General features: G+C 41.6%; 1 protein-coding gene and 1 long non-coding RNA gene across 10 annotated transcripts in view; one reads left to right on the top strand and one right to left on the bottom strand.

Moving 5' to 3' along the window:
• The window catches only part of LOC129145777 (uncharacterized), a 61,219-nt gene extending 43,365 nt beyond the window's left edge, over nt 1-17,854 (top strand). The window contains exon 3 of the long non-coding RNA XR_008551810.1: nt 17,755-17,854. This is a non-coding gene — a long non-coding RNA (uncharacterized LOC129145777). The remainder of the gene's footprint in view (nt 1-17,754) is intronic.
• The window catches only part of BEND7 (BEN domain containing 7), a 79,209-nt gene that overhangs the window by 47,782 nt on the left and 7,887 nt on the right, over nt 1-23,540 (bottom strand). For 8 of the 9 annotated variants that reach the window (XM_037510632.2, XM_037510633.2, XM_054695099.1 and 5 more), the window contains 2 exons: nt 5,393-5,695; nt 2,650-2,772 (listed from right to left, as the gene is read on the bottom strand). In XM_037510632.2, the coding sequence (XP_037366529.1) occupies nt 2,650-2,772; nt 5,393-5,684 (415 nt within the window). In that variant the 5' untranslated portion in view covers nt 5,685-5,695. The remainder of the gene's footprint in view (nt 1-2,649; nt 2,773-5,392; nt 5,696-23,540) is intronic. The other variant, XM_037510628.2, reaches the window with a different exon arrangement.

Genomic DNA, 23,540 nt, shown 5'->3' on the forward strand with positions numbered 1-23,540 from the left:
TGCGTGCCATGTGGGACCCTCAACGGTGGCCGGGGATCGAACCTGCGCTGCAGAGGCTGCAGGCAGCTTTGCAACCCAGCGCTCAACTGCTGCGCCACCGGGGAGGCCCAGCTTTCTGATTCTTGGCCTTGGTTGCACATTAGGCTCAAATCCCCTAGAACTTTGCCTAAGCCTCATCCCAGACTAAGTGAACTGGAATATTGGGGGTGAGTCTCAGGCATTGGAATTTTTTTAAGGCTCCTGAAGTGATTCCAACGTGCATGCCAGAGAGGAGATCTTTTCTCTCTGTTCTGACTTTTCACTCAATACTAGGTATCCATCCCCAAAGTCAAAAGGACAACAGAAGCAATTATGAATATGGGGTAGTATGCAAGCCTCCAGATTCTAAATTAAAAGTGGAGATGTTTTTGGATTAAAAAAAATGCAGGGACTATCTGAGCTTTCTCCTCCTGAAAGCTTCGGCATAGCCCTGGTCTCTTATATCCAGACCTTATCACTTGATCTTATCCCTAGTTTTCTCCCTAAAGTAAAGGTGAATCTTTCTAAATATAATTTAAACCTAAGTCTTATAGGCAAAAAAGCTTAAGTAAATCTACCCACACAACACAAATTCTTAAGTTTAAGAAAATTAAAGAAGAGTAATTTATTCAGTTTATCCTTTCTGCTATCCTACAGCTTTGGAATCGTTTACTGCCCTAATCTGTAAAGGTTCAGAAAAGAAAACATGGTGACAAAGTGGCATTTACTTAATAGATTCTAAAAAGGCTTCAGTCAAGGATTTAAATGGTTGCAAATTGTAGCTTGCCATTTCAGTAGTAAGGAGCTTAAGTAACAAAATAAATCATTACAATTTCATATGCATAATTTCTTAAGTGCTAACAAATTCGTCCTCTGAGAGAAGAATCCACACATAATGAAGTAACCTTTCTTTCTGAGCTTCTTATTTAGGGGATGTTAACCTTTGCCAGGTTAAGAAGAATACAGATTATCATGGCAGAACAAGGTGAGTCAAATGCTAACTTGCCTGACCAGAATGCTTATATTTTTTAGCTTGGGATCAACCCAAATTCTTACATAAAGTTAGATATTGCTTTTCAGAGAGTCTTGCTCACCTTGCTTTCATGTAATCTTGGCAAACGGATATGTCCATGTTTTAAACAGCCTTTTGTGTCAAAACCACATCATTGAATAATAAAAGTTTATTAGAATTCACTAAATGCGGGCCTCCCCGGTGGCGCAGCGGTTGAGCGCTGGGTTGCAAAGCTGCCGGCGACCTCTGCGGCGCCGGTTCGATCCCCGGCTGCTCCCCGGCCACCGGAGGAGGGTCCCACATGGCGCGCAGACCTCTCCTGCCGCCCGCTGCTCCCCTCAGCAGTGTACTTCGGTCCTTCTGCCTGCTCTGCTCCCCGCTCTGGCTCTGGTGAATTCTCTCACCCTCCCGCGCTTCTGACTGTACCCAGTGCATGTATAAACAAAACGAACGAACAAACAAACAAATAAATAAATAAAAACATGCCTCTATAAAAAAAAAAAAAAAAAAAAGAATTCACTAAATGGCACCAAGTATAACTTCTGAACGCTGACCTTCCTGAATACCTTTACTGTGAAAGGGCGGGGATGCCAGCTCTAGTAAGACCATGGTGTCCACTCACTGAGCAGCTCCCCTTGACAACAGGGGATGCTTAATAAATGAATATTTCCTGTACCCATGACAAAAGGTTCTGGGCTTTTTTACCAATTGTGGAGATTAGAAAACAAAGTAAGCACAATGAAGACCTAGATATCCAGGCGTCTAGGAAATGCTTCATGGGCTTTAGCACACTGAAGAAATGGCTCCTTTGCATTTATTATTTCATTGTTTTGAAAGTAGCCCTTTGAGTTATGGGTTTTAATGTACCAGTAACAGATGAGAAACCTGGGGTTCAAAGAAGTCACATCCACGAGAAGAAAGTGAGATTCTGGGTCCCAACTAAGAATTCCTCCTCTTTATGGTCTTCACCTTGTCTAACAGGAGTGAGAAAAAGACACCATGCAAATAAAGAAGACAAGTAAGTGGGGTCTTTGGGCTTCTCCATCCTGAATATGAAGGAGAAAAGCCATAAGCAGAGTCTGAGGAACAACGTTGACTCTCATGCTCCTGAATATCTTCACTGTTGGAGCCCACACTTCCTAGAGGGTTCCTTCACATACACAAAGTTGTCTGCTTCCCTACCATCACGCCAAGCCCCAGAGGGACTTGCACAGAGAGTAAGGATTATCGAGATGCATGTAGCACCTCAGAAGGTAAGTTGAGTCAGCCTCAATTTCTTTCCTGAGGTGAAACTCCTTGTTGATGCACATTAGGAAAATGAGCTGAAGAACTCTGCCTACCTTCATGTATAATTGTTTCAAAATTTAATTAGCTGACATTCACAAAGTCCTAGGAGAGCACGGGTGAGGAATATGGAGCACATGTAACTCAGTACATGAGTAGTATGATTAGCAATAAAAAATTTATTAGATTTGGCAAATCTGAGAAAAATGGATACCTGAGGAAGCACAGCATGACAACTGGGTGGGGAGAACTAAATAATAGAAACTTAATAAACATCCCAACTGAAGATGTCAGATAAAAATCAAAGGCCTCAATCTGAGGCCCGATTTTTGTACCTGCTTGAATTTGCATTAACTTCCGCATGGTCTTGAGTTCTTGGAGAATGGCCTGCAATGTTGACTGGCAGTTACAAGTACAGCAGTTTGATCCAACTGACGAATTCACCACTGGAAGTTCTCCTAAGCACGAAAGAAAAGAATGACATATTCCAAACAACAACAAGATTATAAAGAGGGGAGGGGAAAAAAGGTGTCTCAACAGGATTTTGAAGCATGTGCAATTATTATAAGACTGTGCCTAAGGAAAACGTACCCAATAATTTTCACAATCTAAATTTTGGGGTCTGACTTGATCTAATTATCCAGCCTTCTATATTGCAAGGTGCATGCTGATTCGCGGGGAGGCGGGGTGGGGGAAGATGCTTGCAAGATTGTGTGCACACAATGCATGGTCACAGCAGGCACCCTATTGTCACACCAGGTCACCGCCAACAATACCATAAAAATTCACTAGAAACACACTCAGGCTATTTTGCACCAAAAAATTAGCCCTAAGAACAGCTTTACAAAAAACAAAAACAAACAAACAAACAAAAAAAACCAAAAAACCCACAACAACAAAAAAAAAAAAACCCTGTGAGCCGCCTATGTTACAAGATTCATATTAAGAATTGAATGTCTATTAAAAAATAGTCTGGCTTTACACCTGGTATTTCAAAAGTTGAGAACTGGGAACACATTAAAACTTGTAGAACACTCATTGGGTGTGGTATGTAAGGGGTGAGGGAACATCAAGGGTGCAGGGAGTATGGATTGAAACTTGATGGTTAGAAGGTATTCTCCAACTTAACAAAGGAGATCCTCCTACATCATTTTTCCATTCCTATTTCTTACTATTCCCTCACCTTACTCTCTTTTTCACTGTTTAAATATAATCTTTTCTTTAATGAAACTATCCCATTCTCTTTCCCTTACAAGTAAACAGATATCTTCCTATTGTCCTCAGAATAAAATGGAACAGTTGGGAAACCACTCTTTCAGTAGCATTGCCTCCAGCATCAGACCTGTCCACATTACCATGAGGTGGAGCGGTGTGAGAGATGACCCTCACTTACGTTTGTTTGTGGGTGAAAGAGGTAAATTCAACGGTTTTGGTCCAATTCTATCTTTTATTGTACATTACATATAATTTAAATGTCTTATTTGTAAGGCCTTATTTGTAGATACTATAAAAAAAAGTTGCCCCAGCAAAACTACGAAATATTTAAAGATAACTTACTATTGTGGTGTAGCACAATTATTTATGCTCAAGGTTGTAGCAAATGGTGATGTAACAACTTTAAAATTGCAAATAATTCCAATGAAATACCAGATTAGTCATAGTTATATATATAATGCATTTCTATTGAAAAATACACAAACAATAAACACAAAAAGATCTATTTTCAAATAAAGTATGAGGGACTATATGTTTGTAACTTGCAACATTAATAACATTTTCCAAAGTAAATTCACCATCTTTGTTATATGCCAGAAAATACAGCAATGTTTACCCCACTCAAAAATGTGGGCTTTCCTAACTTCATATATTCCTAGGAGTATTTTGTTTCCCCTATTGTTTATTCCATGGCAGAAGAGCTGGGAGGGCCTTATAGAATATCTCTAGTCACTATCCTGAGTACTATTTTTATCATTTTTAGAGGACAAAACCAACCCTTTTCAGCTTGTTATAAATCATTTTCTAATTTTAAAGAGAACTGACTTTTTATTTTATGGAGGAGTCTTTAAAGAGCCATCTCCCTCTAACCTGGAAACAGGCCAGCGAGTGAATTTGATATTGGCTTATGTAATATTGAAAGAAAGAGAAGACACCCATCCATCTCCTGTGGTCCCTCACTGGCTCATCAGCAGTGTCTCAGGATGGTTTTTCAGGCCTCTGAACTGGTTACTTACTATAAATTGCATTTTAAAAAACCTCTCCAAAACAGCTGTCTTTTTCTTGAAGGATAATGAATAGGAAAAAAAAAATCCTTAACTTTTCAAGGAAACCGAAAATGCATTCTTACTTTTTTCTTGTTGTCTTGTGAAAACTGTAAACCTGTACATCTATAATTTATAGAACAAGCAACATCCAGTGTCACTGGATGGAATATTAAAATAACTGGAAAAATCAAGTTTTTTCCTTAAACTTTGAAAAATAATTTGCTATTTGATTTTTTGCTTAAAAATTAGAAATTTACATTAAGGACATTTAATTTAAAGGAATAATTTTCAACTTTAATGAAGCAAGTTATAAAACATGGATCATTCGGTTCTCTGGCTACAGTGTGAGGCTGAGGGAGGTGTCAATGGGATGACAGTAAAAGCCCTTCCACTGTGACTCTTCTGATCCAGGAGAAAGTGAGGGCAGAAGCAGGAGGGTAAGACCAAATGACCAGCAAGTCACTTTAAATGACAAAGGGAAGCTCTTTCTGCCTAATGTTCAGTCTTTTGTGACAATAATATCTGTATACCAACAAATGATAGCTTTAATTTCTTAAACTCTCTACTAAGAAATCATCTGTTCTAATATGGAACTTCCAGTTTTTTCTGCTTCTTAATCTTGTTTTTTTCAGACTCCTCAACCTTGTCTACTCTGTTTTCCCATTCTTTTAAATTAACTCAGCTAGGGAATGCGATTAAGGGAGGGGATAAAACATACACTGTATTAACTCAAGGAACATGCTGAATACTTCTAAATGAAACACATTTGGACAAGCCCCCACGAGAGCATTCTGAATACTGATAAGGACAACCATACCATTGGAGCTCACGGCAGGGTGGGGCTGAGTCTGGAAGGTTCTAGAGCGGGTACCATACTGCCCTGAGAATTGCCCACTTTGGGGTGGTAGCTCATTCCACACACCACGTGAAGGAGGGTGGAGGCTTTGCGGGGTCTCAGCAGAGGAGTTCAAACGCTGAGGCCAGATGGAATCCAAATCCTGGGGTTCTTCTTTGAGTTTTTCTCCTTCCTTGCCAACACGCTGGTATATCCTCCCAGTGCTGTCATTCAGTAACCTTCTCATTCCTGTAATTTGTTTTTTAATTTCCATGCTTTCATCTCCTAATGGAAACAAGGCCAAAGACAGCACTATAAATTAGCAAGAGGAGAAATAATCCAACCCCCCCAAAAAAATCTTTTTTTGAAAATGGGAAAGATTATTGATTTTGGGTGTAAACCTGGAGAAACTTGAAAATTCCATGAAAATTAAAGGCAAGAAGAGATGATCTGAAGAAACTGAACATATTCCTGGTGCGTATGATTTTAACCTCTTTTTTAAAAGATTTATTTATTTATGCATACAAGAGCTGGGGTACAGGCCAGAGATGCAGGGTGGGGGTGAGAGAACTCACCAGAGACAGAGTGGAGAGCAGCACAGGCAGATCTACCAAAATACACTGCTGAGAGGAGCAGCGGATGAAACAGGAGAGGTCTACTGCACCATGTGGGTAGCTCCCTGGCCTGCCAGGGATCAAACTAGAGCTTCAGAGTGCTGAGACTTACCCCCTTGCACTACCAGGGAGGCCCCATTTCAATCTCTTTCTGACTAAATTCTCTTATGACAAAAGAGATTTGTTTCCTGAGTTTTTCATCTGGGATGAACTTTAAATTCCCTCTTTGGAAATGTTTTCTAAGTGAAGGTCATAGGAAAACAGGCTGGGACAGAAGGCCATAGAAGGGACTACAGAGCTGAAATCCTCTGTGGAATCGGCCATAGTCATTCACTTGGGATGGAAATCAAGGTCGGGAGTGGGGGAGCTCCTCCCCATCCACTCAAGTCAGATGCTAGTGCCAGGGAGAATGTGTGGCATTCACTGGGATGCAGAGCTATGCCAGGATGGGCTGTGGCACAGTCACAGAACCACTAACAGATGCACTCTCATATGACATATGAGAGTGATCATCCCCTGAGAGGACAATGTAGGAACAGAGGGAACTGTGGCAAGGGGAGAGACTTTGTCCTTTATGGAGCCCTCAGGGGAGATGCCCCTTGGCACTGTGCCTTAGGTCAAAGGTATCCAGGGGTCCCGCTCACTTCAGATACCTGGCTGCATGAGTACTTGAGGGGGAGTACTGCCCCTGCCCTGTCCTGCCCAGATCAAATCCAGGGCCACCTCTACTTTGTAACTGACTGCGATTATGGTAAAAAATACATAAGCTATAATTTACCATCTTAACCATTTTTAAGTACACAGCACAGTAAGGTATATCTATATTATCTCTATAACTTCTGCATTAACATATTTTTAAGATTCTTTTTCCTTTGAGGTATTTTTTAAGATATCTTTGTGCTACAGTGGGGGTACTTAATAAATATTAAAGATGACTAAAATTATGCAAGTATAAAGATGCCAGTATCTATTAGGAGTCACTTCAAAGACAATATCTTCTTAAATTGTGCATCAGTCAGTGTCTTCATAAAGATTAAGAGAAGTAGATTCCCCCCCTTTAATCGGGGTGTTAAAATAAGTCTTATGCCAGGGTAAGTATACACACTCACATTCACTCTACGGAATGCTTGAAATTTAAACTATGAGAAAAGAAAAGGCCAAGAGAACATAGCTATTAGGAAAAACATAGCCCTTGCAAATAAATACAGCACATTTAATATCATGCTGTTTTAATGCACTTGGCATCATATAAGTCAGATTTCTCTGCAGAGCTGGTAGCTGTACAATGAATCTAGGTATTTTGTGCCATCAGGTTAGCTGTCTTTTAGCTATTGAATACATGAACACAGTATTGACCATAAAGAGACTTTTATATACTGCTTTGAAATAAGCATCTTCAATTTTTAAAATAATAAAAATATTGATCCTGTCTTTAGTGTCTAACAGGGGGCCTCCCTGGTGGCCTAGGGGTTAAGTCTCAGCACTATCACCACGACAGCCTGAGTTCGGTCCCCGACCAGGGAGCTAACCCACATATGGCACAGCAGACCTCTCCTGTCTCACCCGCTGCTCCCCTCAGCAGTGTATTTCAATAGATCTGTCTGTTGTGCTCCCCACTCTGGTGAATCTTCTCACCCCCTGCACCTCTGGTCTACACCCCAGTTCTTCTATGCATAAATAAATACATAAATAAATAAATAAATAAATCTTAAAAACTAATAGGGGTGAACACAGAAGTGACACTGACTTCTAAATATGCAATATTACAATGTGTTGGCATATGCGTGGGAAGAGAAAAAACATTTTTATATCAGACACCAATGAACATGACAATATAGAAATAATAAATAATCCCAGATTTTATGAGAATGAATGACCAAGCACAGGTTAAACAATGCAGAGCAGGCACAATTCACATCCTTTCAAGATGTCTGTGGAAAAGGCTGTGTCTGGAAAAGTTCTGGGAGGAATTCTGAACGATAAATCTATGGGCAAATGTGATGTTAAGCTGCAACATCCAAACATACTTTCCTGACTAGTTAACAGCACAATTTGGGCGAGAAGCAGCTTGGTTCCTGCAGGGTTTTATTCTCAGTCCTTTAGATCTGGGACATCACACAGGCATCAAAGGCTGTGGCACACTGATCTCAGGTGGCACTGGCTGGCGCCCACTTCTCCTCTCCTCCCGCTCCCTGGCAGAGCTGCCCCTGGCTAAGTCACACTCTGCTGGGTTCTTGAGTCAGTGCCAACTTACTTCTCCACACAAACCCTGACACATCATAGGGAAAGGGATACTGTCTTTTCAAAGGTTCCACCTCTGATCTGGTGATTGAATTCTCTGTTAACGCCTAAGAATTCCTCTTTAGGGAGGAAAAAAGTCATGACAATGTGGGAACTTTCTACGAACAAATCTGTGTTGTTGCGATGTCCATTTTATAGTTCCAGACCTTATGCCTCCGAAAATTCACAAGACTGAAAATACAACTTGGATTTTGCTGTTGAACACCAGATTCTAAGTCAAGGAAAGACATAAAAGCATAAAGGGAGATTCTCACTGTGGGCTGCTCCCATGATGTTTAGAAACATTTGGTTAAAAGTCAAAACAAAATCAACAACAACAACAACAAAAATACAAATGACAACAACTTGGGACCAGGGCACCAAGGAGGCAAAGCCAATGCTGCAAAGGAGGGCAGCAGAAGGGCCAGGCGTTGGCCTCACTCGGCAGGGAGTGCTCAGGCTTGAAGACTGCAAGGATGTTATGAAGGTCAGAGAACGGCAACAGTACAGAAGTCAGTGACAGAAAAGGGAAGATTGTGGGAAGGCTGGAGAAGGGCTAACAGGAAAATTTCTTAGAAGAGACAAACATCCTGTAGGAAAGCTGAGGTGTACCATGGTCTCCGGCATCCTGAGTTGCCTTCCTTTAGGCAAAGGGGCAGAGAGGGAGCCAGCCTTGAAAACACGCCTGGGCAGGAGGTCCCAGCTGTCAGTTACACAAGCAAGTGAAGATGGGGTCTGGCAGAGAGAGTTAAAGCATTTCCTTGTACATTTGGGACAGAGGGAGCAGAGGGTCAGAAATTACATCACATCAGCCTAAGGAAGAGGCTCACCATCGTGTGAGCTGATGCCACGGACCCCGCCATCATCCATCCTTTTTCCTGAACAGCAGCTCTGTGTGCTCGGAGTTTAAGATTCATAAGAAGTGGCAAGTGATGAACTTTAAACACACAGTGAAGTTATATCCCATTAGGCCTTACATGCCAGGCTAGGAAGAATTATTTTACACTGGAGATACTAGAGTATTACTCTCGATAATTTTAAATACACTATCTCTTTTAACATAATGGTAGTGAATAATCAGTTCATACTTTAGGAAAAAAATATAATGGCAAAACCATGGTGTGGAGAGAACAAACCAGTTCTGCATGAATGACAATGACTGTTGGTACTATGACTGGGGAGAGGATGGAAAGAGGGACATTTATGAAGTTTCATCAGATATACTTGGTGATCAAGTGGGAATGGGGCCAGGAGTAGTGACCGAGAAGAATCAAAAATAATGCCAAGATTTCTACCTTGGGTGACTAGGTGGATAGTAACACTAGCCAGAGAATTAGGGAAAGAAGGGTAGAGGTATATGGGGATCTAATGAGTCTAGTTTGGATGAAGAAAATTTAGACAATAAGGAGGCAACTGACATGCAGCTGTGGGTACACAGGGTTGACGATGCAGTTCTGTGGCACGTAGCAGTCACCGTGGTCAGAAGCCCATCATCTCAACACCTTGCTCCTCTTACCGCGTGATCAAACCATAGTTGGTAACTCACCACAAAAGAATGGATTACAAGAATTTTAAAGAACTGAGACAATTCTAGCCCTTATTACCTCTGAAAATTCAGTATTGTTCAACTTTTACTACAGTATCATGTTCAGTTTTACACTATTTAAAGAGGCTATTGAGGTCCTCCCTGGTGGCACAAAAGATTAAGTCTCAGCACTATGAAGCTCCCGGCAGGCACTGCAGCACGAGTTCAATCCCTGGCCAGGGAGGTGACCCACATAGTGCAGCAGACCTCTCCTGTCTCACCTGCTGCTCCCCTCAGCAGTGCATTTCAGTCAATCTGCTTGTTCTGCTCCCCACTGTCTCTGGCGAATCCTCTTATCCCCCGCACCTCTGACCTGCACCCCAGCTCTTGTATGCATAAATACATAAAATCTTTAAAATAAATAAAGAGGTTATTGAGAAACCTAAGGAGACAATGAAATGTTAACAAAAGATGAAAAGAACAAGGGACAGTTAAAGGAGTTGGGTTGTTCTGTTGAGAAATAATGGCTATTGAGTGACTTAATAATCTTCAAATATACTATGTATGAGTTATTATGAGTAGGGCATTTTCTTTCTCAATGAGGAAAAAAATGGAATGAAACTGTGGCTACCAGGCAGGAGGTTGGGCAACAGATAGTCTTAGAGCTGACTCTTTTAGTTCATAAATACTAGGCCAGATGCAAAGTATCTGAAAAGATAAGCAGATGAAGTGACAATAAGACTACTTTTCCCCCTGAGATGATGAAAAAATTCTAGAAATGGACGGTGGTGATGGTGTCACAACACTGTGAATATGACTTGAAAAAAGGGATGTGTTAAAACTCCTTTTATTTTTCAGGTAATGACATGTTAAAACAAAAAAAGTTTAATTTATCACTGAAAAATATTAAGATGACAAAGATTTGTTCCTCTCAAATACTAGGAGAGGATAGTTCCTCTCAAACACTAGGAGAAGATGGCATGGAGCCATGTTATAGAAGAGACTGAACTGCAGTCTGTCAACTGGGCATTGGGAGGACAGGCAGAAAAAAAGAAGCCCAGGCCTTTCCCATCTGTGCCGCAGGTTTCTGTACCCAAGTCTCAAAGCACGAGTCTAAAGCTCAGGAATGTGAAGTAAAACTCTGTGCTGGGCCTCCCCGGTGGCGCAGCGGTTGAGCGCTGGGTTGCGAAGCTGCCCTCAGCCTCTGCAGCGCCGGTTCGATCCCCGGCTGCTCCCCGGCCACCGGAGGAGGGTCCCACATGGCGCGCAGACCTCTCCTGCCGCCCGCTGCTCCCCTCAGCAGTGTACTTCGGTTCTTCTGCCTGCTCTGCTCCCTGTTCTGGCTCTGGTGAATTCTCTCACCCTCCCACGCTTCTGACTGTACCCAGTGCATGTGTAAACAGAACAAACAAACAAACAAATAAATAAATAAATAAATAAAATAAAAAAAAAAAAAAAAAAAAGCAACCTTAAGCCTCCACTTAAAAAAAAAAAAAAAAAAAAAACTCTGTGCTGTGAGAGGACTAGAGGTAGCACCCTACTCCAAGCCCATGTGGACATACAGATGCTATCAAGGTCTCACCTGCCCGAGGGACAAAAGCTGTATTTACACAGCACATGCAAGACTGAGATTCTAACTCAGCAAAAAAGGTCTGAAAAGCATTCATTTATAGAACAGAGCCATGGCTTCAAGAAAGTCCTGTTCTCCCCCAATGCACTCTCAAGTGGGACCCCGGTAAAGAAAGAACAACAAAGCATGATTGAAGAGAGTATACCAGAATCCAGACTTCTGGGACAGTCTCTGGAGAATTCCCAGGGTACCATACAAACATAATCTAAATGCCGCTGAGAAGGCAAGAGGAAAAGTGTGGCTAAGCTATCACATCATGTTTAAATCAATACCACGATAAGGGGTATGCAGGCAGCACATGCACTGTCATAAGTCTGAGTACCCTGTAAAACTGAAAATTATAGGTGGAAAATAAGCAGCCCGATGAATACTTGGCATTTACATAGACAGGACAACTAAATTCCTTTTAGATCTATTTAGAAAATACCAGGTTCATTCATCCATTCAAAAGATATTTATTGTATTACTACTAAGTAAGAGATACTGTGTGACTAAAAAAGAGAAACAGAAAAAAAATTCAAAATATAGTCTTTCCTTTGCAGAGGTGTATAGTCAGCATGAGAGACAGCTCTGAGAACATGAAGGCTCTCTTCTAAGGCCTGGAAGAGGCATGGATCAGGGCAGGAAGAGGAGGCTTTGTTTAATCAATGCTAAGGACGTAAAGTTAGGACAGGTACTAAGACAAAATGCCATGGAGTCTCTCTGGAAATAGGTCTTTTAAAGCAAAAAAGGACAAAAAAGATGTCGAGAAAGCTCTAAAAGGCCAAATGAACAAAGAAATAGCAGGAAATGGGTGAAGGATCAGCTGTTCTCAAATGGGCTGTCAGGCTGTTTTTCAATGCTTCCCTCAAATAACACCTACAGACCAAGGAAAATAAACAGCCATGAGAAGTTTGGGGGCAAAGTCGTAAGAGGGAAATAAGGAACAATTTTCTCTAGTTGTCCTTATGGTTTATCTTAAAAAATAAATGCAAATATTGCACTCTGCCCCAACCACCTAACGGTGGAACAATGCTGGATACCTACAGTTGTATATCTGCCATCCTAAAAATCACTGGCCAGCCTGGAAGGGTGGCTGGGCCATAGGAGGTAAAGGGTTGTTGCTTTTAAGTCAGGCTTTCAAATGTCTCCGGCTATATTTCCTGGGAATATCTATGACTGAAAGGCAAAACCAAGAGATACATGATAAATGCCTTGGGCACTGCATAAATAACCAATGTTTGGGGGATCAAGCTGAAGAGGTAATTTTAAACTGGGAGGATTATGGCCAGCTTCATGAAGATGGGAAGGTATGGGCCAGTCAATAAAAGATGGCCAGCATTTCTATAGGCACCTTTGGAAAAAGAAGGAACAGCACTCAAGGAAGATTAAGGGGAGAGGAAAACGAAGTGGGCAATGGTAAACTGCCTCAATTGGAGTTAAGGTCTGAATGGACAAATCTGAAAACAGAAGGTCTTGAAATTCTGAGAGGAAATGAAAGTATTTCTTAAGAGATTGATATGACAAAACTAGAAATGTCCAACCAATTCGAAGGGTTTATCTACTAATCTTTCCCAACTGTTATTATATCATGGAAAACTAATTTTTATTTTACAATAAATACATAGTATTGCCCAAATAAATGTTCCCTTGATGTGTAACTCCAGCTGTCAAGAGATCAGGTTAGAAGCCACCATTTCAAGTAATGTTTTAGAAAAAATGGAGCTGAAGAGTTAAAACCCCAAATATATTGGATGGTCAATGATGAAGATACATATCAGCAATGGAAAGGACATGAAGATGTAATTCACAAGAGAAATATTTCAAATCTTGAAGATGTAGGCTCGCACTCACTGTCATCTGCTGTTGGTAGGGAAATTTTTTGGAGGAAAATTTGGAAATTCCACTTATAGGAATTTATCCTACAGAAATATCTGAACAAATACCTATGACACATGTACAAGGATATTCACTGAAGCATCATCTTACTAGTGAAATGTTGGGAACAATCCAACCATTTATCAATGGAGCATTCGATGAATGAATTATGGTGTATCAGTATAGTGAAATTATGTATATCTTTACCTATCCGTAAGGAATGAAATAAGTCTTTTAATATTCATTTGAAGGTATGTACAAGATAAACTGTCAACTCTGTGACAGCTGAGATCATGATTATTTTATTAACTACTGGATAATGAGGGTTAACTGCCTGGCTCAAAAAACAGGCACTTGGGCCTCCCCGGTGGTGTAGCGGGTTGAGCTCTGAGCTGTGGAGCTCTCCGCAGCCTCTGCAGCATGGGTTCGATTTGCAGCTGGCCAGGGAGATTCCCAGATGGCATGGCAGACCTCTCCTGTCTCACCCACTGCTCCCCTCAGCAGTGCTTTCAGTCCTTCTGCCTGTTCTGCTCCCCGCTCTGTCTCTGGTGAGTCCTTTCCCCTCCCGTGCCTCTGGCCTGTACCCCAGTTCTTGTATAGAAATGAATAAATCTTTAAAACAAACAAACAAAAAACCAGGCACTTAATTTGTGTGTAATAAATGGACATTTGTTTTAGGGAAAAATGTCGCACAACCTTAAATATCATAGTTCCAGCTTCCTTTTTTGTAACAAACAGTCTTTTTTTTTACACTATTTTGAATAGTGGTTAACACTGGAGAGTATGATTGGGGAAGGATCTTTTACATTTTACTTTATATCTTGTTTTCAACTTTAAAACAAGAAAAATTAAAATTGTCTCCAACAATTTTAACTAAAAAGTTTTTAAATGGGGCTTCCCCGATGGCGCTGCGGTTGAGCACTGGGTTGCGAAGCTGCCCGCAGCCTCTGCAGCGGTGGTTCAATCCCCGGCTGCTCCCCGGGCCACCAAAGGAGGGTCCCACATGGCGCGCAGACCTCTCCTGCCGCCCGCTGCTCCCCTCAGCAGTGTACTTCGGTCCTTCTGCCTGCTCTGCTCCCCGCTCTGGCTCTGGTGAATTCTCTCACCCTCCCGCGCTTCTGACTGTACCCAGTGCTTGTATAAATAAATAAATAATTCTTTGTATAAATAAATAAATAAATCTTTAAAAAAAAAGTTTTTAAATGAATATGGGTTACTTTGGAGGGGGGTTACTTTTTTGTAATAAAAAATAATCTAAAAGAATTACATGCAGTGTTTTCCTAGTGGTATTCTAAAGTTGGTTTCACCTTTGTATGTAAAAAACATCTTCTGTAATGCTACCCAAAGGGCAGGAGTATGTGATAGGTGTCCACAGATGGCATCAAAAGAAAAATCAAGAAAGGAAGTATTGGAGTGTGGTGGATTTTGTAACCCACTTGCTTAAGTGTACTTGCTTAAGATTACTTTCTCTTTAAGTTCACTACAAGCTATGTGTTTTTGAAAGGAAGTACTAAAATAAATAAATAAATAAATCCAAACACTTAATCAATAAAAGAAATTAGGTGGGGGGAGAAGTAGTAAAGTGACATTTATTGGGGCCTCCCAACTGGTGCAGGGGTTAAAGTCTCAGCGGTGTCAAGCTATCACCAGCCACTGAAGCATGAGTTCCATCCCTGGCCAGGGAGCTAACCCACATGGCAAGACCTCTCCTGTCTTACCCACTGCTCCACTCAGCAGTGTATTTCAGTAGCTCTATCTGTTTTGCTCCCCTCTCTGTCTCTGGTGAATCCTCTTACCTTCTGCACCCCTGTCCTACACACCAGTTCTTGTATGCATTAAAAAAAAAATCTTAACAAAATTAAAATAAAAAAATAAAGTTACATTTATTGAGCACGTACTATGTGCCAGGCCCTCTAGCAAGCACTCCACCTAGGTTTAATACTGAAGATAAGAGGCTGAAATAATCACTATCATTTTACCCACAAGAAAATGGACACTATGAGGTTAGAGATTTAGCTGGATCCATCAGACTCCAAGGTTCTTCTATTCACTATTCTAGTAAACTTCAAACAACTCCATTCACAGAGCAATCAAGCTGTCTATCTAGGAAGCTGTCACGTCATGTGCTATTTGACCTACTGAATAGTTAGCAGCTTCTCCATCTAGTTATGTTAACATGCCTGGTGGGAACAATGAGTTAATTGTACCAAACCTTCTTTATGGATTCCAACTATTTCAACCAAAGAAGAATACAGCTGAGCCATTTCCTTTTAAATGGGATACACAGTCCTAGTGAATCCTATTCTATAAAAGTCAAAGATTAAAACTTGGAAAGAGTAGAGTAAGAATTTGTCTTCATGAGTCTGCGAATCATATAGCAAAAGTCTTCAAAGGCTGACACTAGGCATAGAAAAATATAGCAAGATTGTAGATTAAGAGATGCACCCAAGTCCCTTGAGTAGTATAACAAAATTATGCCTTCATTCAGTAAGAGATAACATGTTCTTATTTACTGCTGGAAAAAGACAATCCTTTTCAACAGAATTTGAAATGTTCATCCTCTGGTCTACTATACAGAAACTTCCACAAGGATCCTAATACAGACATGTGAATCTTCCTTTTTACTGAGAAGTGAATTTATAATTCTACATCCTGGTTAAAATTTTTAAATACTCCAAGTTAAAGACACATGCTGTTGTACAGTTTCATCTTTAATGTAAATAATATTAATGATGCTGAGAAATGGATCTCATTCACATGAATTTTCTTCCAAGGATCTCAAGAAAGTGTTAAGTTTGGGTCCAAAGGCATGTGGAGAATGGTGGTCACCCCAAGTCTCCCATCAGTGAGACTAATGGGAAATGTTTAGGGTAAAACAGTAATATCTCGAATCAAAAAAGCTTAACTTTTTTGACCATGGTTCACAGCAAGAAATATACTTTTCATGATGACCTAAACACATTCCCACCTATCCTATCTCTCTTCTCTCTCTCTCTCTCTCACACACACCATGCTCATAACTTAAACGAAAGTTTCATGAATTTATCCTTCCTGCACGCAACGCATTCTGACATTTCCTAGTCCATGTCCTTACAACTGCTATCATTACTGCTGTGACTACTGTGGCTAGTATTGGTGACCATCTGCTCAACTGATTCCATGACCCACTTATGTAAGTCACAACCACTGGTGTGAAAAAACACCATAAATGTCCAAGATTTTTAGGACACTGCCTAGCAGTCTTGTAATTCTCCACACTCTCTGGATCCACAGATCCTGTCTCCTGTCCTCCCTGTGAGGACTCCAGCTCCTGTCCCTCTTAGGTGCTCCAGACCCATACATTCAATTGCCCCAGTTGGACATTTCAAAACAATCTTAAAATTGTGTCCAGAAATGTATTTTACAACAACCATCCCAGAGCCTTAAGAAATAGCAGCAACCCAGGTGTCCAACCTAGAAACCTGCATCTCATTTCTTTCCCCTCCCTCTCACAGCCAATCAATCATGACTCCTGCTTATTACAGCTTCCAAATTACTTGTGAATCTTTCTACTTCTCCCCACCATCCTCTCACGCCTCTGTGTACATTATCACTTAGTGGGGCAACTGTCAAAAGCCTTCAGTGTGGCTCCGCTCCAATGTATATCCCACCCCAAATTCAGAGGTTGTATTTCAAAATACAAATCAAATTACAAGACACACACAGTGGAACGCCAACACCTGAGGGCTGAGATCAGCTCCTTGCAATGACATACCAGGCCCTCCGATCTGGGTTCCTTTCTCATCTCTCCAGCCTTGGTTGGCTCTTGCCACATCTCCCTCTTGTTCTAAACTAGTGGCTCTCAGGTATGGCTGCACATTAGCACTACCTGGACAATGTTTTAAAAATACCAATGTCCCTGCTTCCCTTTGGGATGATTAAATCCAAATCTAATTGATGACTGTAATGGAGAGCCAGACGGCCCTGTGCTTTAGGTTTAATTCCTGACCGCCACACATCCTTAGTTCACTCTCATGCTTTTCCTCCAGGTGTCAGCTTAAATGTCATCTTCTCACAGGTCTCAGACCTTTGCTAAGACGTTGGATGAGGCCCCGTTCTTTACTCACTTTAAAATCCTTCATTTCCCTATCCTAACCCAGTGAATCTTATATTCTTCTAGCTTGGCACTAATGGCTGCTCAATAAATATCTACCAAGTGAATACCAAGATAAGTAAGTTCTGGTATCAGATATAATGAAAGCTACAGTTGAGAGCTCAAAAACAACACTAACAATGTGTAAGACGTAAATAAACAGTGGTCACTTGTGTGAAAGAAACTCCCCCCATTTCTGTGAAACACGTGGGTGGCAAGCAGAAGCCACTGGATGCTTCTGCTCAATCACATCTTCATAGGAAAGCTTCCCCAAAGGAACGTATCTCATTGTCCTCCTCTTTCTAGCTCAGCAAAGATGATGGACGGGGTCCCTCCCTTAGTGGACAAAGGAGAAGATAAACTGCTTGACCAAAATGACCAGAGTAAGAAGAGGAAGCCAATCAGATCTGGCCACAGTTCTGCCAATGCTACTCTGGGCACCATGCTCTCCCTTCGGGAGCAGAGTTAAACAGTGGAACAGCTAACTTAGAGAGAATGCCAGAGCTAACGTCCTGCAGCAACTCTTTCTCTATCGTATTTCACATGGCGCTTATTAAGGTGCCCATTAAAGTCTTCTGAGTAATTGAAAAAATTATATATGTGCAATGAGAATGAGTTAATGTTAACAGAAGAACCTTAACTTCTGCATCTCCTGACTTCTTACTTTTAAGTTGTACCTTAACTTTGCATTTTTGTGGGGTTCTTTACATTTTATATGTAGGTGTAAAGTCATATTTGAGATATAATTCCATTAGCCATACAAGCAACTTCATAGGCTATTATGTTGCATCAACTTTTTCTGTAAAAATAAATTGTTAAGGATATTATTCCTGGAACAGAATAAATTCTTGGAATTACTGAGTAACTTATGTACCATACTACTGTTCCAAGAACACATTACTTATTTTATCATGACAAAGTAAAGTTATTAATCTTCTGGCTTCCATTTCAACAATGAGAAATGCAGTGAGATGCACAGACACCTGCATTACATTTCAGTTCAACTTTATATCATCCATAAACATCTCTGCTTTGGACACCTCGTCCAAACAAATGCTCACAGAATACTCTATGTAGCATTTGATTTTATGAAACTATAAAAGTTCCTTGCTGTTAATTACAGAGACAAATGTCTCATCACACATTTGGTTACCAGATAGCATAATTAGTTTTCACCATTAACCTTTCAGATATAAAATTTGATTTCCAAGTAAAAAAACATTGTAAGGCCCCTGGAACTCAAATAACACAGTCTATTTGTACATGTTTGGGGAAAAAAATGCAATACTAAGAAAACAATTTTATGGATTTTTATTTACAAGGATACTGATTGTCTGGAATACTGAAAGAAAATCTGTCTAAACTTCTTAATGAATTTAAAATATATGCTCAACTATGCATATAAATAAGCTATCCTTTGTATAGAAGGGAGGCGAGGCAACCTGACCGTGACTGGAATGTGTCTTTTGAGCCGCCCTTCTCTGTGAGGTGATGCAGCTGAGCTGGTCCACACACCTGTTCCCCCTTCACATGGCATCTGAAAGAGCCCGAGAAGGGCGTCCCGTCTATGGTAGCATGATCAGTCTTTTCTGCTCAAAGCTAAATGACCCACAGCCTTGGCCTAAGGACCATGTTCCAGATCACATGTTGGGGGGCAGTTTTGAAGGTTACAATGACCAGATGGGGTGCAGCCAACATTTACATATATTTATGCTGCATATTTATATAACATTCAGTGAGTGGGATGGAGACCTCCTACAATGTGCCGGACAGTCTGGCGCAAGAAAAGTGTCTTCACTCTACAATGACTCTGCTCAAGTCAACTGATATCTGCCAACAAATGACCTTTTAACATGTTTTAACATGGTGCTCATTTGTTTGTTCAAAAATAGTTATGAGAGTCAACTCTGTGCCAATATTATGTATTGGAAAGCTAATACAGGTAAAGAATTCAAACTGAGACTCAAGGAGTGAATAAAGGCTAGGATAGATGAGGGTGGGGGAGATTATTTAGACAAGCGGGGGTGGGGGTGGCGAACAGTCATTGCTGGCAGATACCAGAAGAGCAGGTGCCAGGGCCAATCCCAGAGGTGTCTTCACATCTACCCTGTGAATCTGTAGGGCCAGAGGGAGGAGGGATGTACACACAAAAGGCCAGTGGTGCATCCTGTTTCAAAGTTAAACTTTAAAAGGGTGGCATGCCATTAACTCAATGAAGAAGAAAAACTACAAAATGAAAACATTCAATTGTAGTATTGGCGTATTTTACCTGAGAGGTGATGCCCAGTTAGCTACTTTGAAGGTGAAGGATGTGTTCATTGCAGAGCTATAGTGGGAGCTTAGAGCTGAATAGTAAGATTTCAAAATGGATGATTTCACCCCTTTACTTTAAATTTAAAATTGGACTCCTCTTGTTCACCAAGCATGTGTAGTCATGTATCATGTGACTAGCATGGCACTGGGTGGTGGGGACAAAGATGATCCTGAAGGTGGCTACAGGCCAGCAGGAGGGATAGAGGTAAGCTAGCAATGCCTTTGCTGTGACAGACAGTGCAGGATGCTGTGGAGGGAGTGATGAGTGGAGAATCCAACAAGACTACCTGGAGGAGGTGACCTCAACTTGGAGTTTTTAGGGATAAGAGAACCTAGCAAAGGAGAAGCAGCAGGGGCAGATGTGTGGAATTCCCAGCAGAGGTGGGCTTGTGCATCACCAAGGGGAGAAAGTGCCTGGCCTAAGGCATAGGAAGCACAGCCCACTGTAGGAGAGAGTGATGGCTAAAGCACAGGAGGGGGGAGGCAGTGTTAGAAATAAGCACAAAGAGCAGACAGGTGGAAGTTCACACAGGTCAGGTTTAGGAGGCTGGTCCTCACCTGACAGTGAAGGTGTTCAGGCAGGGAGCAACCCAAGTTGCACACATTGTTCTAAGGAATCCAAAGGCATCCTCTGAATAAATCATTGTAGGTTTGGTGTGTGCCCCCTCCCCCTGCAGTTACATTTGTTTCCAGGTAGTGCTCCCTCCAAAATCTGTTACTTAGAAGAATAACAGACTTGCTGTGTAAGCGTCCCACATTTATTTTTAACACTGAGATGCAAAACATACTGTTCCAAAATCTTTATTTTATCTTATAGATGGCCATATTATTTTCTTCCAAAAGTAAAAAACCCATATCCCCATGGGAACCAGAGAAGCTAAATTGTTAATACATCCCTTTAGATTCTGTCTTTGTGGGGATTTTTTTTTTAATGATCTGGTCATAGTCAGCAGGGAAAACCAACATGCCAACATATCACACACGTTACTTGGCAGGACGGTTGTGGGGCCACACCAAGCCTTTGTGAGACACGGGAAGGGCCACTCTTTCTCCACACTGCCTCACAGGTCTGGGGAAGAGGCACCATCAAGGCAGCTACGTATGGGCCCTGTTCCCTCAGCAGCCTGCCATTCCCCAACGTCTGGGGTGGTTTCAAGCCTGGCTTTATTTTCTTAAATTAAGGCAGGGAAAGTTGCTTCATGTGGAACCTGAGAACCAGACAATGCCAAAATAAGTGTCCAAGCATGTCACTCTCACCGTAAGCACCTCTATGGAGAGGCCCCAACATACAGCAGGCTCGGGAAGTGGCAGAACATGTCATTCTTTCATTTGGGTTTTAACATGGAGCTGCCCCAAGATTTCACACTGTACCTCACAAATCAACATCAGAAATGCTGAATTTCAACACCAGTTCAGAACATTACCAATGCTGCTTCCAGTTAAATTATGTATGTTTTAGCTTGGCTTTTGGCATAGTCATATATTTTATTTTATTTTTTAAAGATTTATTTATGCATACAAGAGTTGGGGTATGGGCCAGAGATGCAGGGGATAAGAGGATTCACCAGAGACAGAGTGGGGAACAGAACAGGCAGATTGAGTGAAATACACTGCTGAGGGGAGCAGCGGGCGAGACAGGAGAGGTCTGCTGCACCATGAAGGTTGCTCCCTGGCTGGCCCGGTATCGAATTTGGGTTGCAGAGGTTGTGAATTGCTCCATAGGACAGTGCTTAACCCCTTGCGCCACCAGGGAGGCCCATAGTTGTATATTTTAAAACAAACACTCAGGATCCTGTCCAACAACGTCCAGCATATTCATGCATTTAAGTAACAAAGACTTGAGTACCTATAACATGGGTGGCTATTACTCGGTGTGCTAGGTGAAAGGTGCTCCCCAGAATACAATCAAGCTCTCACATTTGCTGTGAGATCTTAGAATTAGGGGAAATGATGCAAAAACAACCACAATTCAATGTGGTAATGTTCAGGTTCGGGGTGGCTTGTGGGGTGGTTTGCAGGGTGATCTGGAGCGCACAATAATGTCAGTTACAAAAATAAGTAAATATTAAGTAGTAAGTGGCAAATGCCAGAAAAGAGCGACGTCATTATTTAGTGCAAAGGTGTGCAGAATAAAAGATAACTTCTAACTCAGAAGGGTGATGGGATAATAAAAAATAAAAATATAGCCTTTTCTACTTTGAAAAAGTGTTTTACCAGATAGGGAATGCTATCTGGAATTTGCTGAAGCATGTTTAGGTCCAACATGATTATTTCATTAGTGAAGATAAAGAAAACCCTCAGGAATTTTGTCCAAGTTATTGTTTTTTTTTTAAAGATTTATTTATTGATTGATTGATTTTTTTTTTTTAAAGATTTATTTATTTATTTATTTATTTATACAAGCACTGGGTACAGTCAGAAGCGTGGGAGGGTGAGAGAATTCACCAGAGCCAGAGCGGGGAGCAGAGCAGGCAGAAGGACGAAAGTACACTGCTGAGGGGAGCAGCGGGCGGCAGGAGAGGTCTGCGTGCCATGTGGGACCCTCCTTCGGTGGCCGGGTGGGCAACCGGGGATCGAACTGGCGCTGCAGAGGCTGCAGTCAGCTTCGCAACCCAGCGCACAACCGTTGTGCCACCGGGGAGGCCCTGATTGATTGATTTATACGTACATTCATACAAGCACTGGGTACAGTCAGAAGCACGGGAGGGTGAAAGAAACCACCAGAGCCAGAGCGGGGAGCAGAGCAGGCAGAAGGACCGAAGTACACTGCTGAGGGGAGCAGCGGGCAGCAGGAGAGGTCTGCGCGCCATGTGGGACCCTCCTCCAGTGGCCAGGGAGCAGCCGGGGATCGAACCGGCGCTGCAGAGGCTGCGCGCAGCTACGCAACCCAGCGCTCAACCGCTGCGCCACCGGGGAGGCCCTGTCCAAGTTATTGTTAACCTGAGATTCAAACCAAGGTTTTCTGACTTCTCTCTACTATCCTTTAGAAACTGAGGACTTCCAAGCCCAGGTAATATTTGATTTGTGCTTTAGAACTTGACAGGTGAGACAGGATTATAATAGATGGAGTCTGGAAATGCAGTAAGACCTGGACACAAGCATGGGAAGAAAGGACGGAGAGAGGCACCTAGACAAGACTCTGAAAGGTGCTTTAGGAAGGAGGGATGAGGAACCAGAGCGACACAAGCAAATGTTTGTAGGACAAGAGAGGAGAGAGATAAGGGGAAAAGGTAAGCTAGAAGCAGACAGCAAAGAGAGGAGGGAAAGGCTCAGCAAAACAGAAAGAATGTGGGTGGCCATGTCCAAATCCAGGCACTTATCTACGAGCTGCATGACTTAGACAAAGTGATATTTCCAAAGAATTTTTTTTTCCCATCTAAAAAGGGAAGTAATAATACTTTCTCAGAATTGGTGTAAGGGTTAAATGATGTGCAATATGGGAAATACATTTGTATAATTGATGTAACACCTAGTTACATCTGGCATAGTGGTGGTATGAACTTAATGAAAGCATGAGACAATGCCTCCCAAACTTTAAGCAGAAAGCTATACGTAAGAATGACTAAGTCTGTACCTACAGCTACAGAGATTTAAATGTTCACTTATATTCAAAGAAGCATCGGTGCCGAAGTTTCCTTAAGAGGACTTCTCAACATTGATTTTGCTCACAATTGTTTTTGAAGTCATTTTTTGACTTACAGCTATGCTTTTAGTGCTGTAAGAAACCTAGGAACCATCTAGAACAGAGGTCTTTAAATCATGCAGAGATCCCAGAGGTG

Source organism: Talpa occidentalis, unplaced genomic scaffold (genome assembly GCF_014898055.3).
Source record: "Talpa occidentalis isolate TD23 unplaced genomic scaffold, MPIMG_talOcc4v2.1 talOcc4.14, whole genome shotgun sequence".
NCBI lineage: Eukaryota > Metazoa > Chordata > Mammalia > Eulipotyphla > Talpidae > Talpa > Talpa occidentalis.